This window comes from Anabrus simplex, chromosome 1, assembly GCF_040414725.1.
Source record: "Anabrus simplex isolate iqAnaSimp1 chromosome 1, ASM4041472v1, whole genome shotgun sequence".
Classification (NCBI taxonomy): Eukaryota; Metazoa; Arthropoda; class Insecta; order Orthoptera; family Tettigoniidae; genus Anabrus; species Anabrus simplex.
In genome coordinates this window covers 1,499,703,350-1,499,723,005 of record NC_090265.1, presented here as the reverse complement: position 1 = coordinate 1,499,723,005, position 19,656 = coordinate 1,499,703,350, and the positions used below count along the sequence as shown (strand labels likewise).

General features: G+C 36.3%; 1 protein-coding gene across 2 annotated transcripts in view; it reads right to left on the bottom strand.

The window, feature by feature from the left end:
• LOC136858446 (unconventional myosin-IXa) overlaps nt 1-19,656 on the bottom strand; it is an 842,620-nt gene that overhangs the window by 290,865 nt on the left and 532,099 nt on the right. For both annotated transcript variants that reach the window (XM_067137995.2, XM_067137996.2), the window contains one exon: nt 11,476-11,603. In XM_067137995.2, coding sequence (XP_066994096.2) covers nt 11,476-11,603 — 128 coding nt within the window. The remainder of the gene's footprint in view (nt 1-11,475; nt 11,604-19,656) is intronic.

Genomic DNA, 19,656 nt, shown 5'->3' with positions numbered 1-19,656 from the left:
TAGTTTGTTGCCGATCTCGTGCGAAGAGATAAGTCTACTTTACAAAGGTGAAAAATGAGATTTTCCTCCTAATTCAATACAATAAATACCTTTGTAAAGTGAAAACCATCAATACGGAATGATTCTAATATCTTGTAAGAGATAAGTCTAGTCGTTTCAAAGCATGTACGAGTGAGGAAGAGTGCTCGATGGTAAGTAGCTGTGTTAATATTTTCTGAGAGGTGTGACTGTGGTTTTTTATATAGAGTTGAAAAAGAAAAGGTGGTTTGAAGTCTGCAATAAGCGGAGAATTATGTATTAAAGTGTATGAAATTAAAGGAGAGGTAAAAAAAAAAAAAAAATCTTTTTTTTTGACTGTTATAGAGTTAAACAGTAGTTTGATACCTAATACTTGTGCTTCTGGTGTTATAACGGTGTGAGATTATGGGAGGTGGATGTGGTGGAGGTGGGGGATTAGGCGGGGCGTTAAGTTTATGTGTTATTGGTAGTGGTGGGATTGTGGGGACGGATAGGGTAGGAGTTGTGTTTTCTAAACTAGAAGGGGTCCTGGAAGATGATAATTTAAGATTATTTAGAATGCTGTATTGATTTAAATTTAGTGATTGCAGTATTTTGGTAATATTTCGTATGATGTGTTTTTTACTTCAACTATATCATTGAGGTTTAGATTTATGTTATAGTGTTGGTCTAAAAATATACAGATGTTTTCTAATTCATTCATCAATTTCCCTTTACCTACTTTTTAAATAATTGTGAGGTCTTGATCTATAGTGGTGAAATGATGTCCTGTTTCTTTCAGCATCAGGGCTAGAGCTAGAGAGAGCTATTTAAAAAAACACAACTCCTACCCTATCCGTCCCCACAATCCCACACTACCAATAACACAAACTTAACGCCCCGCCTAATCCCCCACCTCCACCACACCGCATCCACCTCCCATAATCTCACACCGTTATAACACCAGAAGCACAAGTATCAGGTAACAAACTACTGTTTAACTATATAACAGTCAAAAAAAATTTTTTTTTTTTTACCTCTCCTTTAATTTCATACACTTAATACATGATTCTCCTCTTATTGCAGACTTCAAACCACCTTTTCTTTTTCAACTCTCTATATAAAATACCACAGTCACACCTCTCAGAAAATATTAACACAGCTACTTACCATCGAGCACTCTTCCTCACTCGTACATGCTTTGAAACGACTATATTGTTATGGCTACTTATAAACACTACTACTTGCCATCAAGCACCCTTCCTCTTTTATACGTGCTTTAAGAAGATTACAGAACTATCCCATTTCACGAGATTATTAAAAAAAAGAATTGCTTTTAAACACCACTTGGAATGATCAAAAAATCTTTTCTTTGTCAGACTATTAAAGCTATAATTTGATTTCTTACACCCTCAACCCTTTACAGGACACCTTTTAATGGAATTGACCGAGTTCTTAGAACTTTATTATTATGGCAGCTTACTGTCAGGCTTTTCCCTCGCTCCTGCAACGTAGTTTGAGAGAGCGGCAGAATTATCTCCTCACAAAGGATTGACTACAGGCTGGTTCTAATATTTATTTGAAACAGACAGTAGCGTTTCTCTTTATTTTTGTTCAGAGAATTGTACTCATTTCTCTCTGCCTGCCGCGGCCAATAGCAAATAAACTTTGCATCCCGCTTAGACCCTTTCTTCCTTTAATCTCACATCATTGTAACACCAGTAGCACAAGTATCAGTCATTTCAAAGCTACCATAGCAACTATTTAACACTATTACAATCAAAATTAATGAAATTACACACAACGTTTTCTCTTTAACTTTACGTTGACCAATTTAACATTAATAAAGAGGTAAGTGAATTTACACACATCAATTTTTTCTTTGAACTCTCCTTTCCTTCAAATTCATCCCTTAATACGAAAATCTCCTATTGTTTCAGACTTCAAACCAAATTTCCCTTTCAACTCTATACAAGAAGCTACAGTCGCTCCTTCCAGCTAATATTTAACACAGCTGCTTACCACTGAGCATTCTTCTTCACTCGTGCTTTAAGAAGACTACAGATTTATCTCTTCACGAGATTTACAACAATCTAACCACTTTATATGTTATTGTAAACCCCACTTGAAGCATCAAGCATTTCCCTCGCCCCTACAGCATAATCTGAGTGAGCGGCAGAAACGTCTCATTACTAGCTTTAAAAAGTATTTTAACTCCACTTGGAGTAATCAGCAACATTCTTCATTATTGTTCTGACGTTTGAAGTGTTTAAGATCCAAACTTTTCTCTAACGCCCACAACCAACACAGGGGGCCGCTTTACAAGATTCAACGTAGCAATTTGCGTTCTTATAGAATTTTTTTTTTTTTTTTTTTTTTTTTTTTTTTTTTTTTTTTTTTTTTTTTTTTTTGCTATGGGCTTTACGTCGCACCGTCTTATAGAACTACCAATATGCAACTTGTTACCACATTTTTAGACAGGACATTCAAGAAAGTGTATAAATTAAGACTATTTGTTTGTAAGACTTTATTAAGACTTTATTTTTAAGAATATCTTTACTACTGTCAACCATCTTGCTCACCTTTTGAAGCATATTTCCTATATCATCCTCACATTCATTTGTAATTTATTTTTAAAAAAATCAACCACAATTAAGAACAATCAGGATCCTGATTTTTTATCTTTCAGATTGAGATTAAGGCTGAAGATGCCCTTAAATAAAGGGCGAAACATGTCCCTATAATTTTATTGAGAGATTTTAATTCTTAATTAAAATCACTTTTTATGTATTGAATAGGTGGAATACATAAACATTAATATTTCTTTGACTTTACTGGATACTGGCCGCACTTAAGTGACTGCAGCTATGGAGCTCAGTCATACATTATTAACATACGACTTTGACATGGGGAAAAGCACAGCACCGCTAGAAGAAACATGTGGCCTACAACTCCAACGAAATTACGCACAGAAATGATGCTAATAGTGTACGAACCAAACAATAAGAAACTAATTCTTTCGCCCCGATTAAGTGAGTCGCTAGCGCGCCCCAGGTTTTCTAGCCTCTCTTGCTTGTAGGATGATTGCCGTCCCGAATCCCCAGCCGTAAAGCACACGTGCTGCTGTAGCGAGCAGAAACACGATACACAAAGGCGACGGACGATACACTCTCGAAATAAAGAACCAAATAAATACGCTTGAAAATGAGGTTGGGTAAATTACACCAGCACATAAGAATTTATCCTTTATCCTAGGGGCAGAGTATTGACTGTACTGGAGGTTATATTGGTCGAAAATAGGAAGAATTAAATAAATCAGAAAATCGGAAGACGAGTTAAAAAACGGAAAGTTTCCGGGTAAATGAGAAGGGTTGGCAGGTATGTAACATGTACTAAATCCGCTAGCGAATGACATTTAGTTTCCATATGTGGGAGAATATTTGATAACATAATAGTCCCAGATTTATATGCACTAAAATCCTCAAAATATGCATGCAAATATGGACTAAAAATTTAGAAAACGTGCACTATAAATAAAATAATATGCACTTAAGAAAGAAGTCATTTATTTCTGATTCACTTGTTTATTATGTGCAAAATTAATTTTCACTATACACTACTACAAGTTTTTCTGGTGTCAAACTTAGTCTATTGTCGTTTAAAATAAGTTTCTAGGCTGAAAATGACCTTGCATTATCAACTATCATAATAGGAAAGTATCTGTACACTGCCACAGAAACACTGAACTGGCGGAGATTTACTGACCCCACGCATATACTATTTAATTGACTCAATCTTTCCTTAATCCTGGATTAGAAGTAAACACCTTATCCAACGTCCCTTTAACCTTTTCTTTTACCAGTTTTGCCTCGAACAGTACTTGAAGAAGTTTCATATCATAACAAGTTCAAGTGACTCGCAAAGGAATGCTCCTCTAACACTTAATTGTTTCAACAACTGCACTAGTCTGCAATGAAATTCCTGCCTCTGAAGTTTGAATGATTTTAGGGTACACTTAGCATGCTAAATTCAAATGCAAGGCTGGGAAGTTCCTCTCATGTGCCGTTTTTTTCTCAATTTTAACTTTTTTTGTAATATACCTGTTACAAGAGAGATTTATTAAAGAAATAATAAATTGTCCATCCTCCAATGAGGGTTCTGATTCAGACGAGGAATAAAATCAGGTTAAAATTTCAATAGAATTTTAAAACATCAAAAAGTGAAAATTGTTAATGCTGTTATTGTCTCTCTTTTTCTGGGGGAATAATGTTAATCACATTCTCAGGTATAGATGGAAATGAATGATTTGTAAGAGTCCTTCAGAATCTGTATTGCTACCTTTTCTAGTTCGCAGAATGAAACTTCTAAATTTTGTCATAAGGTCGACGTCTGACTAGGGAGGTGGTACTGCTCCAAATAGCAGGCCTCTGACAATGCTCAATCAATAGGTATTTTGTACTTTGCTGACAGGTAAGGCAAGCATGGTACATAAAAGGCTTGTTTCTCTAGGTTCACATCCTGAGCCTGATTCAAGCCTCTTTCAAAGCAAATGGTAGGATCTAAGACTACTTCTTTACTGCCCTTTCCGCTGATTGCTACGATGCCAACCCTCCAATTAGTCATTGGTAGAGATGCAGTGAACTTCTACGCCATCTCAAGGCTTGAGCAATCAAAGTTCTTACATGGTGAAGGTGATGGTTTTGCATTAGCTCAGTGCTCCAACAGAATCCCAGCACATTTCCAAGGGTTTCTGTCTCGTTACTGCCATTTTTGGCAGTAACGGGTTGTGCTGAATGACCAACCGGGAATCAATCTGACTACAGTGAGGTTGCATAACATCTTCATTGCGTTTATGTACTCAGAAGAGGACAAAGGTGATTTATGAGTCATCCAAGAGTTTGCTTGCGGGCAATCTGAATGTAACACTACTCCCTTTCGCTTATGTGGTACGGTAACTGGCACCACGATTGAAAGGATCAATTTCTCACAATCTCAAGTAGTTTTCTTCCATCAGACTGTAATATTTTAACATATGTAGTTTTAGTATATCAGAATATGAAAACCAATTGTATTCAAAATATTTTTAAGGTGTTTAAAGTAAAAACTGAGGACAATGGATATTTCTTAGCAGATAGAGGTTGCGAGCACATAATGGAGTTAGAGCGAATTCACATGCACCCCTGCCATTATCTTTTATTGGAGATAGAAATGTCAGCCACTGTTTGGTGAGAGACGCATCTTATCTTCTCTTCGTAACCACTTACTCATCCTGTCTAGTTCCTCTCACATTTCATTACATTGGTCACAAATGACTTCTTTCTCTGAAACCACTGCAGTCTGTGTTTCATCTGGAAATTAAACAAAATCAGTTTGAAGCTTTATTGGTGAGTGGAATGTTGAGAGTTTTTTAGTTCTATAAGCAAGTATTTCCCCAGTCGCATCAAGGATGTATAAATAATCCAGAACACTTTTGCTATATATGAGGGAAATGCACATTGCCTAAGCAACATGCCCAATCTGGAATCAAACTTAAGAGACCGAAGTAAAGCTTAGGCACCACACGAAGTATGTAGAGTATGCATCGAAGAACTTCCGTCACTGGATCAACGACAGAAAAACATTGCTATCTTTTGGAGTACCTATCGTTTACAGAGAGCAGTCGAACCATAGTCATAACTGCTACTTCTGTTCCTGTAATGTGAAGGGGTACGATTCTAAAAATAAGAAGAAAATCCTGTATCCAGAGGCTGAGGATGACTGAATACAGCCAAAACATAAGTCCTTGAATTTAAGTAATTTACTGTAAAAACTAAACCTCAAACTTATCATAATGAATAAATACCACAACATCCCTAATACAACAATTAAATGCTTGCCCAGTAAATGGTTAACAAGTGACCTAATCATGCACATGTTACGTGAGTACACTGTCAGAAACAGGTACTGCAGCTAATATAGTAAAAAATATGGAATGAAAATAGTAATAATGGCAATTAATAACTAATGATTTAATAATAATAATAATAATAAAAGTATCTACCAGAATATTTAAAAAAAAAGCTAATAATGGCTACCACAAAATTCCAGGATACTTGTCACACAAGTCAAAGTCTGATATTTATGAAGTGTGTGATCAACGCTGACTGTAGAAGATTTACGAACGCCATCCAAAAAGTGGTACCCATTTGCGCAATAAAGACACAGGAGTAAATATTAACAAATATACACATTTTTATTGGAAAGGGTATACTTTACACTACTTCTCCACATAATTTCCAAGCAAATTTGGCATTTGTCATAACGTGGGACGAGTTTTTGTAATCCAGCGTCATAGTCCTCCGCCGCCAGCATACTGAAATACGTAGTCACGGCTCGTTTTAAGTTCTTCATTGCTGTCAAATCTTTTTCCCGCCAGAAAGTCTTTAAGCTTCATAAAGAGATGAAAATCCGAAGGGGCCAAGTCCGGACTATACGGGGGATGGTCGAAGGTTTCCCACTTGAATTGCTGCAAAAGTTGTGTTATCACAGCTGCTTGAGGCCTGGCATTGTCATGAAGTACAATGACGCCTGTAGACAATAGACCTCGCCATCAATTTTGTATTGCCCGCCGTAATTTCTTTAATGTTTCACAATACGCATTAGCATTAATTGTTTCTCCACGGGCCATAAAATCAATGAGCAGTACACCTCGGCGATCCCAGAAAACGGTTGCCATGAGTTTCCTTCATCAGAATAACGCCCCAGAAACGTCAGTGCTGCAGCCATACGCTTGGTTTTGTGCTCCTCTGTAAGCATGCGAGGGACCCACCTTGCACAGATTTTTGAATAATGCAGATGGTCTTTGACAATTTCATGAACAATTGTTCGAGACACATTAGGAAAATGTTCACAGAGTTCATCAATTGTGACGCGCCGATCGTTCCTCACGCATTCGTCTACTGCGCTCAGCAGTTGGTCTGTAATGACAGATGGTCTCCCTGAACGCTCCTCGTCGTGTGTATTCCTCCTCCCCAGGTTGAAGTTGCGACACCAGCGCCGAACAGACGACACGTCCATCACATTGTCTCCATACACCTCCGTTAATTGGCGATGAATATCACACCGTTGAACGTTTCGTGCATTAAGAAATTTAATCACGGCCCTCCCCTCACTTCACAACTGGCAGGGTTCTCAATTTGTTTAAACATTTTAAACGATCACAGACACAACACAGGCAATGCTAGCGTCACGCAACCTCACACAGAGCAGGCAGACAAGCCACTGACGTGGTCTAACCTTACCCAGCGGCTGCCCGAGTTGTCAGCGCTTCATGCGGCGCTAACGGGTACTACTTTCCGGATGGCCCTCCTAGAAAACGAGACAATCTCATCACGTGTTATTTCAAGCTATATGAAGTTTTCTTCGTTTAATTCTTGCTCGTTTCACAGCAAGAATTCAACTAATTTTGTTCCTATTGTTTAAGATTTATATAAAAGATTTACAACAGCCTTGTGTTCATGTGTGTTAGAGAGTTTTGGTACAGTAAACAGAACAGTTATACATTAGCTATGTTATTAAGATTGACAACTCAGGCTTTACAAGAAAACACTACATCTAAATTTGCCCAAGAGTACAAAGAGAAGCCCACAGGAATTTGACACCATAGCTACACTCAGCATAATGATTTGAAACTCAGATCTCTGAACATTACAACAAACTCCTAGTCACATCTCGAGCACAATTTAATATGCTCTGCTACAAAGGTGGTCAACATGGAAGAAAAAGAATGAACTGATTATATAAGAACAGTTGTGAGGTGTTTATCATTCACTATTAGCATGCAATAACCCACAGAACTGAGATATTAAAGAATTGTTATCACTCTGTGTTAGTAAGCAAAAACCCACAGAATACATATTAAGGAAAGTACAGGTGGCAGTTCAGAACTCTTTCACGAGATTGTGTTTATTTTATGACCTGATTAATTCAATTACTTATATTCTTCTTATCTAAATAACTTACTCTTTCAGCTGCCTTTTTCAGCTTATTTGGTTTATTCCCTTAAAAGATAAATATTAAAATGCCAGAAAAATTGTCCAAATACCAAAGGTTGTTGGGTTGATTACAGCAACACCACTGATAGATCAATAACACAGCAGTTACAAACAATACAATGAAGAAAGAATCCATTTACTGCAATCTTCGTCATTCATAAACAAGTGTACAGTTAGGTGTGAAGTTGTAGTTCCACTTACTTTCAGATACTTTAATATATCTTATCAATCAATGTTTCAGGAGATAATGATGGTCTCCTAATGCTCTTATCAAGAAGAAGAGCCTAACATTCACCATCTGATAACAGATGCATACTGAGCAAGTAACTTCCTGTGCCTGCCAGAGAAACATGATCTGCTGCACTGTTGTACACTTGCAGTTCACAAGAGCTACGTAATAGCTGAATACATGCACTCCATTTAATGTTCTGTATTATTAGTATGTAATTTACAAAATATAGCAGGAGGAGTCAATTGATCTTAAACATGAAGTGTCCAGTACGACATTATTGCAATTCAGACACTGACCAAGAGCAAATTTTAGCAGCTTTTTGAAATTCTACAATTAAATATAAAACATTTAATCAAAGTCACATCTATACTACCACTACCACTGAAAATTAATAATAATCACTACAATCAGTTCTGGTGCAAGCTCTGGTAAACTTCCTTATATACAGAAGGTTGGCACAGGAACCAAAGAAGACAGTCATACCTGAAAGTGAGATAAGTGCCTGTGATGAATGCTTCATGGCTATCCTTGACTGTATTGATTTTACCATGGGTTTCAGTACAGAGTTTTCTGGAAGTCATTCATTTTATAATGAAGGAATCCATACTTTTCAGTGTTGACTCGATTAAGCCCTTGGCGTAGTCTTAATGGGCTTATTTGCAAATAATAATAATAATAATAATAATAATAATAATAATAATAATAATAATAAAAAAATTAATATAATTATATTATTATTATTATTATATAAAATAAGAGTTTTATCTGTACATTGCTCAGAATTTAAAAAGGATGTTATTTCTGTATCAGTGATGTCCACAGTAACAAGGAAATGCACTTTTTAATTTTACATAATTTCTGTCAGTCTGTCTGTATGCATGTATGTATGTATGTATGTACATGCATCACGAGAAAACGGCTGAAGAGAATTTAATGAAAATCGGTATGTGAAGTCGGGGGATGAGTCACTATAATCTAAGCTATAAATTATTTTACTCATGGTGAGTGAAATGGTAGGTTAGGGGAAGGCCTAAAATTTAATTCTCAAATATTTATATTATGAGTGGTCCTATCAATGAACACCACATAACTAAAGTTATATAGAATTAAATTTCTGATCATTTATGTCGTACACTCTTACTGCACCGGCTTTGATAACACAAATATTAATGAATTTGTATGTTTGTTACCAAGTTCATATCAACGCCGAGCCACGAGAAAATGGGTTAAGTGAATTTAATGAAAATCGGTATATAGAGTCGGGGAATAACAAACTACAGTCTAAATTATAAACAATTTTACTCACCCTGTATGAAATCGTAGTTTAGGGGAAGGCACCTTAATTTAATTTTTAAATACCTATGTGATTGGTCCTATCGAAAAGTACTACATAACAAAAGTTATAGGGAATACAATTTCCGACCATTTATGTTTTATTCAAATTTACCGTACCGACTATGATAAGAGTGGTATTTGAGTTGGAAGAAAACTAAATGTGATAGCCTACAATATCGAAAGCTCTTAAAATTGATCAACAATAACATTACATTGACCATTGTTTGTGCTGATGTTCTTTGTCTCTTATGCTGCCGCTCAACTCCGATAGATGGGATTGCTGCTGTGTACCGAGTATAACAACCTGACTGAATATTGGTGGAAAATAGCTGGGGAGTTGGAAAACTTTCTTCTTTAGCATGTCATTCGTCTGGTTCATACATTTTCTGATACCGTACTGCTGGTACGTAACTCACTGGTTCATCATAGTATGTATTCCTGCCATTCAATTCCTACTCTGACATGCTGTTTTGAGTGAGCAGTGTGCACTCTTAAGGCAGAGGCTCACTTAGTAGTAGTAGTAGTAGTAGTAGTAGTAGTAGTAGTAGTAGTAGTAGTAGTAGTAGTAGTAGAATTGGAATGACCTGTCTAGAATAACAATTTAGTCATATTCCAAATTACAGCACCACAATTCACTAAAATAACTCAAAATTCAACCCTGAAAAGAGCCGTTTCTAAAAAAAAAGAGCTTTTTCCTCTTCACTTTTATTAAATTCTACATCATTTTATTCAAAATTAGCAGTGAAGAGGGTGTTTCTCCTCTGGCTTGGAGGAAAAAATTGCCTCCTAGTCAGATCTTTCCGCCGCCAGTGTAGTGAACTGAGATTTTCCGACTCATCGGGTACTCCTAGGAAACAGATTAGTAATAGGGCATAGTTTTATGCCCTGGGACTCTTGACTATTCGACACCCACCCCCTCCAAAAAAAAAAGACTAAGTGTTCACGGATCACGGCTGTCTGCGGCCTGGTCATTCCAGCTCTGGAACTTTGGACTGTTAGATCGGCAGCGTAGTACTGTTCGTTAAAAGTGAGAAAATGTGTGGTTTTTCATTTAATCGAGTATTTCATATGTAATCATTGCTTTTACTCGGGCCATTCCTACTGACATCATTGTAATGAGCTATGTTCATTTCAGTTGGGAAAACTACTAAGACAGTCCGGCAGGTGGAGAGCGAGTGTCTGCCATTATAATGCAATTCCCCAACCTGATTGTGACTGATGGTAGGCAAGTGGGCCTACCATTACAATGAATATTCCCTAACGCAGTCTTCATAATAAGAAAAGACGTTTGGCGATTTCTCCATTGCGTTTCCAGGGTAACATTAAGAGCTGTGCAATTTAATACTGTCTTGCTCACAACGTGTACTCTACCTGACCTACAATTCTGTATACAATGTAGAATTCCGTAGCAAAGCACGAGTACATCAGATAATAATAATAATAATAATAATAATAATAATAATAATAATAATAATAATAATAATAATAATAATAATAATGGAATTTGAGAACAGAATAAAATTATGTACGGCCTAAGAACTATTTAACCTCCAGTGCATTCTAACTTTTCTGAACCTAAGTTACACACAGGCTAAACTAACTCCAATTACAGATTCTGTCAGAATACTGAGACAATCAGCTTGAAGTACACAAAACAGGAGAAATTACTCCAAGATAGTTGTCAACATTCCGTGAGGAGACAGCACCAAAAATAATCTACAGAAGCTGGATTTCCTAAGCGTTTACTTAATGCAAAGAGCACACACGAGATGATCTTTAAATGTTTATTACAACTGGCTTAATAATGACAAACACTTAAAAAATTACACTCCCATCACAAAGGCCATTGAAAACTTTGATACCAAAAGCAATACTTACATTTCTGAACTGAGCAACTCTTTGTCAGTGGAGTGGTTACCCAGATTCTCTTTATTTTCATTCTTTGATAAGAATTCATCTCTGACCAGAACATGGCCTGGGATTTCAACATTTGCATGTAGATTGCCCTAGAAATATAAAACAACTGTTCAGTATTTCAGCACTTACAGCTCACTCTCAAACAACAGAAAGATATGCTTACAGATAATTTTCTCTTACAATAAAACAGTTATAGAAGGTTTTACAAGATTATATTCAGCATAAATATTGTGAACCAAATTGAAGATGGATATTGTTTGTGAGGTGCCCACCTCCGTTGCCTTTGGTTATGGAGTCCTGTAATTTATTGAATGGAAACACAGTCTGTATCAGCATAATTTGTCAAAACTGCTTAGTCCAGAACAAGATTTCAGAAACTATGTTCCATCTACAGTGAAAGTAAAAATGTTTAAAAATATACTGAAATTCAAGTATATCGTCAAGATTCTTAAAATATTGAGGACATCAACATGCTGCAGAACAAACAGAAAACTAATGAGAGAAGTTAAAGAAAAGTTTCTACATATGAATGAATATTACAATTAAAACATGCCTTGTTGTGACAGGAATGACTGAACATACTGCAACAGCTCTTACTCAAGTACTAAGAAAACTCCACCCCATGAGCTGTTGACGAGTGAGCTGCATGTGACACTGCGTCATCTCAAGGTTGTGATTAGTATATTGTCTGTGGCAGTTTTATCTGGATCCTTTTCTGCACTAGGAATATTTCAATGGTCTCATGAATATTAAACTCTAACCTGTAATAACCTTTATAGATTAGCTCCATATCATTTCAATGCCCTGAAAGCTGTGGCTGTTATAAATATGTTCTGTCAAAGCCAAATGAGTTGTCCCGGAAAACGCTGAGCAAATGTTCGGCCATTCTGTCCTATACAAATCATTTTACAATCGTGCACATAAGCCTATATAATGCCGAATTAGTATGGGGATCATTTTTGTTGACAATATTTGGGTTATACAAATTTTGGACTTTTTTATGAGTTCTAAACGCTATTTTAAAATCAAATTTCTTTAAAATATTTGAATTTTTTTTTTAAATCCTAAATGTGTGAACATTACATATTTACTTGTTAAATCTTTGTTCTCTTTGATTCTTTCTTTTTTATGCATAGACAAAGGGAAAAGGAGAAAGGAATGAAACGAAGTCTGCAAAACCACTATCAGGAAATTTGCAAAATGCACCATAACTATTTCTGTTTCGAAATGAATATGATGAACTTCAGACTTCAGCTATGACAGCTGGATTGGCGTATAATATTGACACTGAAGAAGAGAATATTCCTTGCTGTGATGATCTTGAGGGCAACTGGCAATCATGATATCAGAACGCATTTTACGGTACGCTTTCTGGGTTATCAAGTTACACAGTAGCTGTGTACTACACGTATTGTAAGGTACGTTTGTTTGCACCTTGACTTATCATTCATTACCTTCTCAAGATAGACAGTTTTTAATTCTTTTAACCTAAATTTTCAGCTTCAATTTAATTCACTGCACTTCGTGAATATCTCTGTCAGTTATTTTCTTTTTTAGTGGCTTTACGTCGCACCAACACAGACAGGTCTTATGGTGACGATGGGATAGGAAAGGGCTAGGGGTGGGAAAGAAGCAGCCATGGCCTTAAGGTATAGCCCCAGCATTTGCCTGGTGTGAAAATGGGAAACCACGGAAAACCAACTTCTGGGCTGCCGACAGTGGGATTCGAACCCACTATCTCCCGGATGCAAGCTCACAGCTGCGCGCTCCTAACTGAATGGTCAACTCACCCGGTATTCTGTCAGTCAAACAATGACTAAATATGCATAAAAAGATGAAGAATTTGTGTGCCACGTTGGACTGTGAGTACAGCGATAACACAATGGAACCATTGAACATATTTTATAACCTTTTTGAGAATATTACTGTTAAGAAAACATGTGCTAAATTTACACAGAAAAAGCTTAATGGTTACTTCACAAAACTGTTGTCTAATGTCTGTAATGGATGTAAATTCACTCACAATATCTCCCACGGAAATATTTAAACAAAAATGATTTAGAATAATAAAAAATATATAAGCCTATGTTTAAGGTGGATGTTTCTTAACATACAATAAAGGAGAGTACAAATGATCCACCTTATATCAATACAAAATATGTTGCTAATACAAGATCACGTATTTTGTATTGATATAAGGTGGATCATTAATACCCTCCTTTATTGTATGTTAGTCTCCTCTCAATACGGACCAAATATGAAATTTTTAATATTAAATGGGATGTTCTTTGCCGTTAAAATGTCTGATTAATTTTTACAAACTTGTTTCAGCGGACACCTCTCGTAACATATTTTTCGTCGAAACCCACGGTGTACACAAAAGAGGTTCGACTGTAGATTATGAAACTGAGAACAATGATTTCCATGTTTTCAGTACAAAACAGTGAGTGTAAAATGTATTTCTATGTTCCATTGCTACATTCTTCGACATTGTATAGCAGTGATGTATTTTATATTGTCTTCTCCACTACGATAGTTATGTTACTGGTGGGGGAGTGACGTAGTGGACACCAAGAAAGGTAAACTCTGTTTTGAATCTCTTGTAAAATTTTGACTGTGAATATGAGTATCGATAGTTAACGTTCTACAGATATTTTTCTCATGTTATACTGGGTTGTCCACCTGCCTCTTGCGATCCAGTTTTATGCATCCCTTCACATTTACTACAATTCTGAAAGACATCGATCCCTCTCCTTAACTATTATTTATAAGCTTCATTTCCGTATTGATTGGTATCACTGTACAAAAATAATATGGGTCACCACCTTATCAATACACTAATTTATTTACTTCCAAACTGGTAAATAAGGTCAAGACCGGTTTCGACCCCTAAGGGATCATCTTCAGTTGACATACACAAAAATATCTACAAAAACATCACATATAGTGATTAATGTTTAAGTTAAATTCAATTGTCATTAGAATGTTGGTAGGTACATCTTAGTTTGGAAATATGTGTTATATGAGATTTATAGGCCTACTCTATTTGAGCTGTTATGTATATAGGTCCTATGTTCCCCTGCATATAGTGTCAAAAGTATCGCATTGAATATAATTCATCAATTTGACAAAATGCTAGTGAATTGATTACTAAGATAGTAAAGTATGTACATTTTCTGGGAGGTACTTGCTGTTCTACATGTTATCACTTTACAATTTATATTACACAATATGAAGTAAAATTATTTTTGCATTTGTACATATTGATAATATTAAGTCCAATGTAGGGTCTTCAAGATGTACTATTGGACTGTCAGTATCCTAATTACATTTTATGTAGTGGTTTATAAGGTTTTCTTGTTCACTTTTATAGTTCAGTCAAATGAAAAATGTAGAAGGACCTTGTTGATTTGGATTCTTATGACTAAAATATTGGTATATAGTACCTTGTTGACATGGATCCTTAATACTAAAATACAAGTTTGTAGCACCTTCTATTCTTATTTTATGTCTTAAAATAGAGTTGTACCTTGACACTGTTTGTTTTGTTAGGTGCAGGCATGTAAAAATCTTGTTAAAATGAACCCTTAGGACTAAAATATTGGTATAAGATACCTGTTAAAATACTTTACATTAAAAGTACTAATATGTGGTGCTATATGCACATTCTTCAGACGTAAAATGGGGTTAACATAGTTTGACAACAGTACTATGGGTTGTTATGATTAGTTGTTATAGTTCAATATAATTGGTCCATTAGAATGTTTACATAAACGGGATCGAATGCATATTTGTACTGTGTGCTTTACGAGCGAATTGAATGATGTTTTGATAGTAATATCTGGCAATTTTGTGGGCTGCTGCTGTTGTTAGAGCTGTCTTGAAATCCTGAATATTATTAAGAAAGCATTCTCTTCTTGTCGCGTGTCGTTTCAGGTTAGGTTGGTGACTATTATGAGATGAAGTGCGTTTTAAATGTCATATGTCGTGATTGAGTTGCACGTTAGTTGTACTGTGGAGGCATTCATGTTGTAAAATAATGTATCTGTAAGTAGAAATAATAAGTATATAAGATGATGTGATATAGAAGTGTGGTAGTAAGTTATATGTCGTATCACTTAACGTTAGATGTTGAGACCGTGCACTCTGTGTGGCTGCCTGTTGAGATCTATTGCGTGTTGTTCTGAGATTATAGTTTGCGGCGGTAAAGGGGAGGTTTGAAGGGATGGGTGGAGCGCTTGTGACGGGAGTGGGGTTAGAGGAGGGGAGGTCTTGGAGCGGTTGATTTGTATGTATGGATTTTTGTTTATTAATTCTTTTTAAGTAATAATCTTTTAGGAGGGGGATAACTGCGTGAAAAAGAATATTGTTTCTGTCTGTGTTTTCGTTCAAGTTGGAGTTTGGGTTAACATATTTATCTAAATTTATATAGAATTCTTCTAGTATACTGAGCAAGGGGCTTTTTGGATTTATATTGAGGATTTGCATATCATTACTGATGTCTGTAAATTTGTGTTTCTGATCGTTAATGTGCTGTCCCATAGCTGAGAAATGTCTATGTTTAATGGCATTTACGTGTTCGTTGTATCGTATTGAAAAACTTCTACCAGTAAGCCCTATATAGCTGGCTTGGCAGTCATTGCATTTTAGGCGGTAGACTCCCGAGTGCTTGTATTTGTTTATGTTATTGACTGATTTGGACTTGTATAGTATGTTGGTGTTGTTGCGTGTAGTTTTGTATGGTATTTTTAGGCCTTGTTTTAAAAAAATGTTGGTTATGGAGTGTATATGGTTATTATTGTAAGTAAATAGTGCGTATTCTTTTTTATCTTTGGTGGTTCTGGTTAGCTTGATTTTTGGTTGGTTTTTTACTTTGTTGATGATCCGGTTTATCATTTCTCTTTTATATCCATTTTGTTTGGCTATTTCGTGAATTATGTTTAATTCTTTGTTTAAGTCTTTCTTCGAAAGTGGAATGTTATATGCTCTATGTATCATACTGTAGTATGCGGCTTTCTTGTGAGTGTGTGGGTGGGTGGAATCTGTTTTTATTGTATTCGATGTATGGGTAGGCTTTCTGTATATGTTGTATGTTAGATGGTTGTTATGTCTGGTTATAGATATATCCAAGTAGTTTATGGTGTTGTTGTTTTCGGTTTCCATGGTAAATTTTATGTGGGGATCTGTTTTATTCAGTTGTTCTAAGATTGTATTTTCATTAATATGTCTATTGTCCATGATTATAAATACATCGTCGACAAACCTGCACCAAAGGATGATATTTTCTATTTTTTGGATTTCTTGATATTCTAGGTAGTCCATATATATATCAGCTATTATACCTGATATTGGTGATCCCATGGGTAATCCTTTCTGTTGATAGATGGTATCATGGAATTTGAAGTAATTGTTATTGATAGCAAAGTGTAATAGTTTTATAAATTCATCTATTTCTAATTTGCTTAGCTTGCTATAGTTGTAGAGATTAGATTCTATGATAGTTATGGTTTTTTGTGTATGCCACATCATAAGACAGACATACTCGCAGCAGAACACAACAAATCTCCAAACATATCGGTACACAACCTCCACAGCAACAACAATAACAACCATATAACGTGCATAGACGAGAGAAGTGTCACCACCAACTGCTCTAAAATTAAACCTTATCTTGCTGTATATATAAATCTTACCTGACTACATCAACAGTTGAATTGCACAGTACTCAAATTTCAAATTTTACTGACAAGAGTTCTTATAACATACCAATACAAAGTATATCAGCCATAGAACATTCTCGATATTCAACTTAATCAACACAAGAACTACAAGAGGATTGAAGAATGAATGCAACGCAACATGAACTCAAATTTTAATGGACATTTTAGAAATATACCATGTTTTAATGTGTTTAATGTGCTATATTTTTTAGTGTTTTATGATGTGGCATATATATTTTAACGTGTTTATGTACTCATGTCCATGCTCAATCAATAGGTTTACCGGGCGAGTTGGCCGTGCGCATAGAGGCGCGCGGCTGTGAGCTTGCATCCGGGAGATAGTAGGTTCGAATCCCACTATCGGCAGCCCTGAAAATGGTTTTCTGTGGTTTCCCATTTTCACACCAGGCAAATGCTGGGGCTGTACCTTAATTAAGGCCATGGCCGCTTCCTTCCAACTCCTAGGCCTTTCCTATCCCATCGTCGCCATAAGACCTATCTGTGTCGGTGCGACGTAAAACCCCTAGCAAAAAAAAAAAAAAAATCAATAGGTTTTAGTTTATTCTAACCATCACCACTTTTAATCAGAGATATTTTAACACAACATACTGCAATATATTTTACTTCCATTTTTTATCTTACATCCGGATGCTCTTACGTAACATCTTTGTAATTTTGTCCTATGACTGTAAATTTGTGTGCTAGCTGATGATGGCCAAGATAGGTCGAAACCGGTACTAGTGCAATAATTCATTCACAATAAATGTATTGATCGGTGGAACATTTTTCTTGTCTATTACCACACCAAGTGATCCACCATTGCTGCCGTCGAGTTAACTGGATTTCAATGTTGCACTCCCAGTGCTGCTGTCCAATAAACTAAATTTACTTGATACATGCTTGTATGCTACTGCAATTTGTTGGCTGTATTTTCAACTACTGTGCTTATGAAGGGGTACCCAAAAATAACCGGAATAACATTGCCGTGAGCGAAACTTGTGTAGTACGCATTTCTGTCGCTAGGCGAGTATAGTGCAACTCATCGCCAGTTCAGGATCATCTGTGTTGCCGACCTGGCTTGTTCTGTTCTGCAGTGATTGTTTTTGCTAGCGCTGTTTTGTCCTTGTTTCACTGTTTTATGATGGCAAGTTTAAGTGAACAACATGCAGCTGTGATATTTTGTTTTCTACTCAGTAAAAATGCTGCTGAAACTGTTTCAATGGTGAAAACAGCTTACAAAGATGACGCTATGGGAAAAACTCAAGTATATAAGTGGTTTGATTGGTTTAAAAATGGCGACATGTCGCCTGATGACAAACCTTGTTCTGGACGTCCATCACCTGCCCGAATCAACGAAAATATTGAAAAAATTCGAGAGCTTGTGCTTACAGAACATTGACAGACAGACTGTCATAGATTAGTGGGTTATGTTGGAGCATTGTTCCACGAATTTTAACGGAAGATTTGGGAATGAAAAGGGATGCTGCCAAATTCGTTCCTCGGGTTATGACTGATAATCAAAAAGAACGTTGAAGTTGAAACATATTGTGTTTTGAAACAACAGCTTGAAACTGATCCAGATTTTCTGTGATTGCTGGTGATGAGTCATGGTGCTATGGTTACGACCCAGAAACAAAGCAACAATCAAGCCAATAGAGGACGTGATCGTCACTCCATCCAAAAAATGTCATCAAGTCAAATCAAACATGAAAACAATGCTGATTTTTTTTTTCTTTTTTTTTTCTGATGCCAAGGGTGTAGGTTCAGAGTTTATTTCACCAGGTCAGATCGTCAATCAAACCTTTTATTTGGAAGTTTTAGGAAGACTGCCCAACAGTGTTCGTCAAAAAAGACCCAATTTGCGGCAGACAGTACACCAATTCTTCCCCCACGACAATGCACCTGCATACACAGCCATCCCTGCTACAGTTTTTGGCTACAAATGACATGGTTCCGCTGCCCCATGCACCTTACTCGCCTGATCTGGCTCCGTGCGACTTTTTCTTATTTCCACACATGAAAAGAGGCATGAAAAAACACCGATTTGACACTGAAGAGGTCAAGAAAAAAACAAGGGAGGAGCTGTCAGCCATTTCTAAAGATAACTACAAAATATGTTTCCAACAATGGAAGCACTGGTGGGACAAATGTATTGATTGTAATGGAGAGTATTTTGAAGGGAATAAGGTTGTTTTGTAAAAAATATGGAAATAAATAACATTTAACAAATAATTCCAGGTTTTTTTTGGTACCCCCTTGTAGTTTCTTCATTTATGTGTAGATGGCAGTAGAAAATACACTGATCAGCCAGAACATTGTGACCACCTACCTAATATCGATATAAACCCGTCCAGGCGATAGCAGCGACACCTGACGAGGAATGACTGCTAGTCAGACACACACAGGGCGCATGTAGCATCAG